The sequence below is a fragment of the Stegostoma tigrinum genome, chromosome 25 (genome assembly GCF_030684315.1).
Source record: "Stegostoma tigrinum isolate sSteTig4 chromosome 25, sSteTig4.hap1, whole genome shotgun sequence".
NCBI classification, from domain to species: Eukaryota; Metazoa; Chordata; class Chondrichthyes; order Orectolobiformes; family Stegostomatidae; genus Stegostoma; species Stegostoma tigrinum.
In genome coordinates, this window is record NC_081378.1 from 33,674,761 (window position 1) to 33,686,445 (window position 11,685).

General features: G+C 39.3%; 1 protein-coding gene across 5 annotated transcripts in view; it reads right to left on the reverse strand.

Annotated features, from left to right (window-relative positions):
• Positions 1-11,678, reverse strand: part of tbc1d22a (TBC1 domain family, member 22a) — a 365,864-nt gene extending 354,186 nt beyond the window's left edge. For 2 of the 5 annotated variants that reach the window (XM_048554228.2, XM_048554224.2), the window contains exons 1-3: positions 11,407-11,674; positions 3,328-3,384; positions 1,250-1,578 (exon numbers count right to left, since the gene is read on the reverse strand). In XM_048554228.2, coding sequence (XP_048410185.1) covers positions 1,250-1,578; positions 3,328-3,384; positions 11,407-11,468 — 448 coding nt within the window. In that variant the 5' untranslated portion in view covers positions 11,469-11,674. Of the gene's footprint in view, positions 1-1,249; positions 1,579-3,327; positions 3,385-11,406 lie in introns of all 5 variants that reach the window. The other 3 variants (XM_059654624.1, XM_048554225.2, XM_048554226.2) reach the window with 3 other exon arrangements.
• Between the last annotated feature and the right edge of the window lie 7 nt (positions 11,679-11,685).

Genomic DNA, 11,685 nt, shown 5'->3' on the forward strand with positions numbered 1-11,685 from the left:
AAGCTGGAAAAGGCAGGTTAAGTGAATGGGCAAAGATATGGCAAATGGAATAGCGTGTGAAAATATAAAACTATTTTAGCATTAAGAACAAAAAGAAGGGTTTTGTCTAAATGATGAGATGTCAGAGCTCTGAGATGCAGAAGGATTTGGGTATTTACTGCATGCACGGCAAAAGGTAAGTGTGTTCAGCAAGTAATTAAGAAAGCTAACAATGTTGTTTATTGTGAAGGGAATTAAACACAAAAGTAGGAGGTCATAGCTCAGTTATACAAGATGTTGTTGTGACTAAATCTAGAGTACTTTATCCACTATTGGACTCCTCCTTTACAAAAAAGCTGTAATTATATTGTAAGCAAATCAGAGAAGGTTTCTTAGGCCAGTACTTGGTACGGGTAAGCTTTCTTAGGAGGAAAGTTTGGACTGGTTAAGCTTGTATTCAGTTAAGTTTAAAAGAGTAAGCGACTTAATTGAAACATAAGATCTTGTTGCTTTGACAAGATACATATGCAAAGGATGTGGGATTCTCATACGGGGAGAATCTAGAAATATGGGGTCACAGCTTCGAAAAAAAAAGTTGTTACCTATTTAAGGCAGAGGAGGAGAAATACATTCTTCACCAAAGATGTAGTGTCTTTGGAACTCTTTCCCTCAAATATTTTCAAGGCAGAAGAGGTAGATTCTTGTCAAGCAAAGGAGTAAAAGGTTATTGGGGAAATGGAATTTGGTGTAACTAACTGAACCATGATCTTATTGGATGGCATAACAAATGCCAAGTGGCCAACTTCTGCTCCAAGCTCCTCTGTTCCTAAATTCCCATAAATTATTTTATATCCAAGTATAAAGCAAGCCTAATTAGGAATCAAATCCACAATCTTGCTAACAAGACTTACCATCAGCAAATGAACTAGATTAGAACTTTATCAATCACTAAACATTCAGTTCAATTACTAAATCACACAAATCGCAAGAATTTCACCAGTTTAGCAACTGGCTGGACAGTCACACAATTTGTGTGCTACTGAATTTCTGCCAATTACAGTATTTCAGCCAAATGTTAATATGAACGTACAAGAGAGGTTTTTTTCCTAAAAAGACATTGCTGCACCCAAAATTCTTCAATTCAGCATTTTTCCCACCAGGTCAAAAGGAAGAACAACTCCCTGCTCAGTCCTGGAGAGTTTCAATCTGAATGCCAAAGTGGCAGAGAAGTGTCAACATAAATAAAATGAGATTTTATAGCTCAAATTACCTGATATATTAACCTCAACTGCATTGGTAGGTTTTACAATGTCAGTTTTATTGTCTGCTTGTTCCAAATGGTCTAATTGAGCAGGTAATGTCTCGATTTGGTTGTCCTGCTGCTTCTGTTCTTGCAGTTTACTGTGAATCTGAAGTACTTTATTTGCTGTTTCCATCACAACATCTGTGTTCAGATTCTGAGCAGCCATTGCTAAGAGTTCATCATCATCATCACCAACATCCCAGGCGTCGCTTGTATTACTCTCAAACTCTTGAAAAGTCGTAATCTTCTTTGTCCTCATTGATAGAGATTGCGGCTTTGAATTTGCTTTGAGTAAGCTGTTGGCCAAAGAATTAATACTGCATCAATGTTTCTCATTAATATTTAGTGCAGCTTCAGATAACAATAAGATTAATAGCCTTTGGTTACTCAGTGTTATGTTTTGGATTTCCAATTCCTTTTTCTAACTCCAGATCAACACTGGAGAAATACTTACTGAGTTATTGAATATTATTAAAATGTATTGTTATTTTTGATCAGAATTGTCAGAATCTTATTTATCATTTAAAACTGTCCTTCAGCATGATTTATCCATCAATGGTCAAAATGTCTCACATTATATCTGCATACGAAGTCAACTTTCTGCCATCTCCGATAGACCAGGATCAATTTTAAAATTCCAGTGTAATTCTCAGCTCTCAACATTTTGTTCAATCAGCCAGGTATCGTCATAAAGCAGAAAGTATTATAAAACCAAACTTTACACAAAATGTGCAAATACAGACCTTGCAAAAGGTGAAAAAATAGCATTCTGGTGCCAACTAATGATTGGAACAAATTTCTACAGTGAGTCAAAAATTGAATGCACTTTAACAGCATTTGCTGCAAGTTGAATCTAGAATTGATCAGCCTATTAGTTCATTGCTGATACCATCGCCAATGATCTTGATTCCACGCACCCAGCCTTCAAAAGGATCAATGCACTGAGAAGTATTTTAAGGATAAGATAAACCAAAAGCCCTGCAGTCAATTTATCCCAAGCTTCGAAAATAATTCTCTTACCCTCCAGGTTATATGTAGAACTTAATCACAACGTATAATGAATGTTGAATAAGGATTTGTTTTCTAACTTGAAAGTCAAACCTATGTAATTAAACATTTGCAAAGGTAGGTTAAAACATGATGCCTCTTCACTGTGACCACAATTAAAGTTTTGTCCAGAACTGGACAATTAAAATGCTGGTGGTTGACTGAGGTGAGTGGAATTTTTAAATCGAAAGATTACACGTATTCTACCAGTTTCTTCGGGTCCCTTTTAGTCCTGACAAGAAACTCTGCAGGAAATTCACAGCAGTGGAAGCAATAAGGTTCTAAGAAAAATGAGAAATCCTCAGCCAAATTATATTTTCTTGTTCCTTGATTTTTAGTTGTCTTACTTTGAAAAGATGAAGAATTGGGTGGAAAATACAGAAGTCACAAGATAATACAAAAAGCTTCATGATAGTTGGGTTAGGTGAAGTTGTGGCTATATTGAATGCCATTCACTATTCACATTAATGAACAGATTTCAAACATGTTCAATGCTTCCTGTTGGCCCAATCTTAATGTTTCCCACAGCCAGCCAATATTTACTGCATCGCTACAAAAAGACAAACAATTACAATATTTAATAAATTGTGCCTACGCTTAATTTAGCCATCAACTTATGTTCACACTTTTCAGTTTTGACAAAGTAAAAATGTAAGCGACACTTCAGTTTCTCCATACTGAACTAACCAATCATGGCTGGTCCAGTCTATTCACAATGATATTCCCATTGTTCAAAAATCCTTATAGCCTCCTTCAGTTGCTTATATACCCATTTGTTATTCAAAGCCTCTCTGTCAGAAGCACTCTCAGGCACCCCCAAGCTCAAAGAGGAACTTGCTTACAAAATTTACACTCCTTCAAAATCAATCTAGCCAAGCAGATCCCAAAGTCAGCACCAAATGCATAGAAATATTGTACTCCCCAGCAATAATACTCTGATCTTGAAGAATGCAAAATACCTTGAGTTATACCAATGGAATAATAATTTTCACACTTACTTTGCATGTAACAGAGGATCATATGGTGGATGTTGAGCTCCATATACATGTTGTATACTGCAAACAAAAGCACAAATCAGTAACAATACACAAATGAGTCACAAAAATCAAATTTTGCACTATTCAAATAAACGGCTGCACCGTAATGCAGGAAATGTGGAAAACATGAGATTTATAATGTGTTTTAAAAAGTTATTAACTTGCTCCTAAGATTCGTGAGCTACTTACAAACACTATTTATTGCCACATGAATTTAAGATGGTTCAGGGCTTCTGTATTTTCACATTCTTCGAATTCTTTGGTCTTTTCGTTTCCTCTCTCCTTTCTCCTCACATCACCAACCCTTCCTCAAGCAAGCATTCCTTTATTTAATTATTCCCTTCACCAATCATCCGCCTACACCCTGTTTGAAGATCTAATCTAGCTATATGGATTTTGTACAGGCACCAATATCACCACCATGTTTTACACCCCCCCACCCCTGCTAAACTGCAGAGCAACCCAAATGCTTGATGCATGCAAAGCATAAATCAGCCCTGTTGCATTACTGTGTCTGCAATTGTACAAAAAAATGAAAGCCTTCACATTTAATTTAGTCAGCTGTGGACAACAGCAACAACAAAAAAAAGGGGTACAGAGATTGGCCCACACTTCCCTCCTCCAAATGCATGCTCTCTTTCCTGTCATTCTGCCAGCTTCATGCAGGCACTTTCCCATTTCCTGCATCCAATGATATGTTTACATGCTTGTTAATCTACCAACCCAGCCAAGACTCAGATTGCGATATATCAAGACTTACTGTAAATTACAAAAAAGGTAAAGGTACATGGTTCAATTTCTCAAAGAATCTGAGATACACACCCACCGCAAACTTTCAAATCAAGAAGCACTTAATCCAAGGGAATCATATGCTCTGCGGAAAAAATAATTTAAGCAAATTCACCTGCGCACCCCACACCATCGGATTAGGTGTGGTTCTACGTGTCAAATAAAGGTGAAATGCAAACATAATTTACTCCTGTTGTGGGCACAATTAATCTTATATAAACAATGAAACAGTGCATGAAGAAGTCCCTTCACCAAGGTCAGCAAGCCTTGCGCTCATTAACTTTGCAAACGCATGTAATTTCCAGCATGCCTCTGTCAATAATCATAAAGGTTAAACATTCTAGTGCTGCTCAACATGGCCTGATAAAGGGATGATACTGGGTATTCCGATTCCAAGCTGATTAGTAGCATGCAGAGTAAAACAGTCACGGACAACGTGGTCAATCACAAGTTCAAATATTTCACCCCTACTGTTTAAACACTTCAGTTGAAAAAATGTTATTACTACACCTCTTTTACAGAGTGTGAGATCAGTTAAAAATGGCAGCAGGAATGTCATACCCTATGGTCAATGTGGGCTGGCTAAGTGAATTTCAGTTGCATATTTTGTAAACAACTTCTGCTTCTACCCACTTGACAAATAATGCCTGGCACAGTGTCACAGATAAGAGGCTGTCAGTTATTTCAGAATAATTTGCATGACCAAACTATAACATACTCATATTTCCATACTTTTTAATAATATGTATATTCTCTTTATCATGCTCGATTTCTGATATGTTTTCCAAAGTTAGCAGAATACAGATATAAGCTTTTATTGTAATCTACTATGGAGATACTATAGTTCCCACAAAGCAAAAGGCCAATTATAACAGTTTGTGATATTAATGATCAAGAATTCTAGAGCTCCTTGGTTATCCAGAAGCAGAGAGAGTAAAGCTAAAGGAGAAATTTGCAGCTGATGACAATATCATTAAAGTTAATCATTCTTGATCCTGCTGTCCATTTACTGCAAGCAGACTCAGGATGCCATTAGGACGACATACCAGTATTTGCTTCAGTGGTAGCCATGAAATGGAGGTGCTGGTGTTGGACTGGGGTGGATGAAGTCAGAAGTCACATGACACCAGGTTATAATGCAACAGGTTTATTTGAAACTATAAGATTTCAGAGCGCTGCTCCCTTGTCAGCTGAACAGGCAGCAGTCCAAAAACTATGATTTCAAATAAATCTGTTGAACTATAACCTGGTGTCATATGACCTCTGCATTTGAGACAGCAACAATGGAAGAAAGATGATATAGTTCAAAGTCACCATTGGTTTGGAGCACAACTTGTAGGTGGCGGTGCTCCGATGGATCTTCTGACCTTGCCCTTTGATATGGTAGTGGTCACAAGTTTAGAAGGTGCTATATAAGGATCTCTTGGTAAACTTCTACAGTGCATCTTGTGTTAGTACTCCCTGCTGCTACTGAACATCAGTGGCACAGGGAGTAGATGTGGTGTCAATCAGGCAGGCTACTCGATCCTGAATGGTGTCTAGCTTCTTAAATGTCATTGGAACTGCTCTCACCCAAGTGGGGATAATTCCAATACAAGACTTGTGTCTTGTATATACTGGACAGAATATGGAGAGACAGGTAGTGTGTTACTCATTGCAGGATTGCCAGCCCCTGGCTTGATCTTGTCGCCCCAATATTCATATAACTAGTCTAATTCCTTACCTGGTCAATGGTAACGACCAGGATGTTGACAGTGAGAGATTCAGTGACAGTGAGGTTATTGAACATCAAAAGCGATAGTTAGATCTTCTTTTATTGGGCTGGAGGAATTGTATCCCAGGCTGTTAAGCAGAAACCAGTGAGGACATGGTGGATGTTCCAAAGATCATTTTCCAACCTTCACTAGATACAAATATATTCTGGGGGTAGGCCAAATGATTGTGCGTTAGCCCGTCTGACCTCAGGCAAATTGCAAGAATCAAAACTGAGAGATTGTGATTTAGAAAGGCACAGTCTAATCAGGAATACTCAGCATGATTTTGTTAGGGCAAGATCACGTCCTACTAACTTCATTGAATGTTCTAAGTAACAAGACAGACTGATAAGGGTGATACAGTAGATGTAATTTACACAAATTTTACTAATGCGTTTGACAAGGTTCCATATGACAGACTGGTCAGGAAAATTAAAGCCCAGAGGACACAAGAAAATGTGGCATGTTGAATGCAACATTTGCTCAGGTGATAAGAGTCATGGTTGACAGCTATTTCTCTTTTGGGAAAGGTAAACAAAACAAGTGAAACACAAACAGGAGGATATTTAGCAAGGTCAAGGAAGTGAGACATGTGCATGTCACTCAGTCCCATGAAGGTGGCAGAATGGGCAGGTAAGCAGTAAATAAAGCATATGGACTCTTTCCTTCACTGATCAAGATATTGAACACAAAAACAGGAATGTATTGCTGAAACCAGACAAAACATTGGTTAGGTCACACCTGGAGACTTACGTACAATTCTGGTCACTACATTAGAGGCAGGACATAATTGTTCTTCAGAAAATAAGAGTGACTCACAAGGACATTGCCAGGGCATGAAAACTACAACAATGAGAAAAACTGGAAAGGCCGCAATGTTGTCCTTAAAACAGACAAGGCTGAGAGGTTACTTACTTGAGGTGTCCAAAATAATAGAGAGTTTGGATTAGTGTGTTCAGGAAAGACTGGTTTTCTCTAGTCAAGAGATCAGTTGCCACAGGCCACAGATTTGAGATGATTGTTAGGATTAGATGACACGTGAAGAAAAATGTTTCACTGAGGGTGGTGAACCTCTGCAATATCTGGTTTGACGTTTGAGGCAGAAACCCTGAATTCATTTAAAAGTAACTTGGATCTATGTCTGAAACCATGCAGCCTACAGGCTATGGCTTAGATGTTGTAAAGTGGGATTTGAATGGGCAAAGATCTGTAGCTTGGGTTGTGGATGAGGTTGTTGACTTGCCTCGCCGAGCTGGCTTGTTTTTGTTCAGATGTTTTGGCATCATGCTAGGTGACATCATCAGTGGAGCCTCTGGTCAAGTGATATTATTCGACTCCACTTAGAATTTATCCTATCCAGTCATTATGGCAAGTACTGTCATTTCTGGGTTTACATATGAGATCCAATTCTATGTTTGTTGATTCAAGTATGGGTGGAGAACCGTGCCCCTAGGAATTCCCTTGCATGTCTGTGTTTCACTTGGGCTACTCCAGTTCTTGTGTTCCAGTGGAATTGAGGATTATCCAGTTAGCCATGATCTCAATGAACAGCACAGCAGACTTAGTAGAGCCAATGGACTACCACAAATGATCACTGCACAATCCTAAACCAATGCACGAGACAATCTATGCAAATAATGATTTACTCTGATGCATTACCAAGATGCAGGCAGATTTACAAACTTGACACTGGACCATAATTCAAGCACAACCAAATTTCTAGATGCATTGGTGAGCATCATTATTATTCACATGCAAATCTTCTTGGTTCAATTTTTACATTACTTTTTTCTGAGGATGGGATGTTTTACTGCTACAAGAACTGATTTTTAGACTCAGCAGTAGAAAAATTGATGCATATAAAAGAATAGACAGTAATGGGAAAAGCAAAAGTTTAAGTTACATCCACAACTGAGCTACAAGTTATAAAAGGTCAGTATGAAGCGGCATTGCGTAATGTATTCCTGTGCTTCAGATTCCCAAGGCGGCCATGTTCAATTAATGGTTTGTATCAGGTTAGTCGACCTTTCTGAACAACAGCGCAAATGTAAAATTTACTCTCACTGTTCACAGCAAAATGAGAAAATTAATATTTAGTAACCCTCCACTGTGGACACAAGTGAGCACAAACATCAGATGAGCCACTCTGTTTCATAATCAACTATTAATTTCAGACTTGTACTAAAAATGGTAGCATCAATGAAGCAGTATAAGTCACTGATACCCTCCAAACCATACCCAGAATTGATGTACCTCGGCACTAGAAATCCTGAAAACCAAATCTAATTGCAAGTAGTTTTGTCATATTTCTTAACAGGACAAAAAAAACTTGATAGTTAGGCCAATGGCTTGATCCTCATGTTTTATCAGAAATGGTTTCTCCATGCAGAAATTTAAGGAATAGTTAATGAAACAGACAGACCACAACTTCATTAGGATTTCCGGTTCACATCCCCAATTCTTGTCATAAACCAGTTTATGTAACATTTTACTCTTACACTAACTTTATGCAATTAGCCATCCTGACTCCAAGCATATCAGCTTGTCAATGGAGCAATGTGCAAGGATGTAATTAAATGAATCAAAACATTGTTAAGTTAAAGTACAAACTAATATATTACATCAGAACGGAGATCCCATCAAGTACACTCATTTTCTCCAACTGACACATGCAATCTTTGAAATATTTTGGCAGACATGGTTGCAACAGAATGAAAACAAAAATCTCAAATCTCAAAAATGTCATTTCAAAAAACAAATACTTGTTGTTCGTACATAAAAGAAACAGGTATTGCTAGCTAGATTAAAAAAAACACACATTTGACATTTAGAAACATTTATAGGCCGTTCAGTTCCTCCAGGTGACACAGCCCCTCAATTAGAACATGACTGCTCAATACTTGGTTTCCATTCATCGGCAGGATGTAAGAGAACAAGCACAGTGGCAATTAGTTTTGAATGGTTCATCAAAAGATGAAGTAAAGGAAACATAGCAACAGAGACTTCACCTTCCTCTCAAAAGGCATATCCATAGCATCCCTACAGTGGTTACAATCCCTCCGACCCAACAAGTCCACACCAAGCCTCAGAAAATCTCACCCAGACCCATCCCCCTATAACCCACCTAATCTACGCCCCTGAACACTAGGGGCAATTTATATGGCCAAGCCACCTAGCCTGCACATCTTTGGACTGTGGAAGGAATCCAGAGCACCCAGAGGAAACCCATGCAGACACGGGGACAATGTGTAAACTCCACACAGACAGTTGCTAAAGGGTGGAATCAAACCTGGTGCTGTGAGGGAGAAGTGCTAACTGGTCAGCCACCATGCCACCCTAAATATGCAAAAACTGCTGTTTTTGGCATGCTTCAAATCAGGTGCTCAGGTCTACTGGCAGAGTGAGGGCCATGCCAGACCAAGATTCCAAAGGATTTGGACAGGTTAGGAGAGTGGGCAAAGAAGTGGCAGATGGTGTACAACATGGGAAAAAATGTGAGGTCATGCACTTTGGTAAGAATACAGCCATGGACTATTTTCTAAATGAGGAGAAAATTCAGAAGTCTGAAAAGCATAGAGACTTGAGATTTCTCGTCCAGGATTCTCTCAAGGTAAACTTGCAGGTTGAGTCTGTAGTCAGGAAGGTGAATTCTAAATCACCTGTTACAAAAGATGTTTTCAGCAACTGTCTCAACCCATGTTGGAAGCATACTGAACAGCTCTAAGGACAAGACACCGCGCCACACGATCTGAAGCTTTGTCCCAGTAGCACCATACTTGTCCTCAGATTATCTCGCAAGCCACTTTTGATGTCAATGACAAGTGGCAGAATTTGATCACATGCCACGACCAATACAGAAACCAGCTTGGTCAACATAAAAATGCTCTCGATTTAACGTATGCATTGCAGGATATGACCCTCAAAGAGAGCAAAGCCTGCAGAAAGTAGTAAAATTGGGCAGTAACTGGCCACCTAAGTGAGATTTTTTCCAGTTTTGGAATCGCAAAGATTTTTGTCATGTCATACGTTCGAGAGTGTTGAGTTGTTGATGCACAAGTACGCTCCAGGTTGTTTGGAGAATTCAATGCGGTGTAGTCATGTGCCACCACTTTACCACATTTCAGGTCGCTTAAAACTTTCTCCAGTTCATTCATATCAAAGTGATCAGGGCTACCATATTCTGTATCCTTTTAGCATTAGTTTTCAGTTTCTAAGCGATGACACAACATTTTTTAATCCCTGAAGTTACTCACTACTGGAGCAAATGACCAGCAACTTGGTTCAGAGCATGTGATGAGAAATTTAGTCCAGGTGATTTTTGGACTGTTCAAGATGATAAATCAGGCCTCAGCACTTTCAACTTTCACACCACCACCACCACAAAGACAGTTAATTTCCACTTCCACAACGTCACCCATCTCTGTTCAACCTCCAATCATTGAGCTAACTGTTCAAATGCATTCCTGGCCAGCATCCCAAATTCTACATTCCATAAAATTTCCGTAAGTAACATTCTGTTTCTGGTTTATACCAGGCCCATAACTACCAACCGTGAGCTTGCTGACCTAAAATGGTTGCCAGTTGGGTCACAGCACGACTTAACATTTTCATCTTTGATTTCAAATTCTCCCATTGCCTCACCCCACCTACCCCATATGTTCTTGAAACGTATAACCCACGAGAAGATTCCCAATTATTTTCCAAGTTTTTAGCTAATAATGTTCTAAAATCCCTCCTTATGCCTCTTCACTTTTCTTTTCTTCTTTCTACTCCTTAAAAAACCTAGCCCTGTTCAAGCTTTTGGCCGTTTGTCCTATTGTCTCAGATTTACTTTACTGTGAAATGTCAATGCTCCTGCATGACACCGACTGACAATTTACTTCAACTTGAAGTAAGCAAAGTAATTGGAATTCAACACATGGCTCCTGAAGTTTCATGGAAGCATCTTCAGACCTTATAAAAACAAAAAACAACTTATACAGGCCACCTCTATACTTATCTTTGGTAACTATAATTGCACATTGTTGATCCATATCCATAAATGGAAGATGCATAACAAACTGCACAACATAAAGAACCACGATGGTACAGACTGAACCTCCTTAAGCCTCTAGCCCTGTAATCTCCATGACTTAACATATCCAACTAATTTGTTCTGCATTTGTCTCTTATTGTCTAACGCTCGCTATCGAAGTACTCCCTTTAAAGTTATGGACAGTGGTAAGCTTAATATTACCTTTCGGTATTGAACAGTAATGGAAAACAAAACAAGAAACACTTTGCCAGATAATTTAATATTTACTTAGTGTTAAAACATAAATTAAAAAGTTTAGGGACTTTGCGATTTGGTCATTTTAAAACGTCAGTTATTTTGTGGTCACTCTGAGATGTCGTGAGCCTGACTGTCTCTCACACACCTCCCCCGCCCGTTCGGCCCGAGCCAAGATCAACAAGCGGCACGGGGGCAGAGGGGTAACCGAATAGACGCGTCACGAACCTGCCTGGGACCTTAGAAACATTCCGCTTCCAGAACTGCTTCTTCCCCCCTTCACTGGACATTTTCCAGCCAAGCGCGGCGCGCCTCACACCAAACGTCGGGCACAAATCACAGCCAGGAGTAACCGCAAGCGGTTCGGCTTACAGTACTTCCCCATACGACAGCTTCCCAGTCACAACCAGAGCGACGCCATGTTGCCGAACAACAAACATCTTTCCTATTGGTTTGAATCTCCGAGGTAACGGCCAGACCAGTCAGAGGCGGCGTTCTGTCGATGTC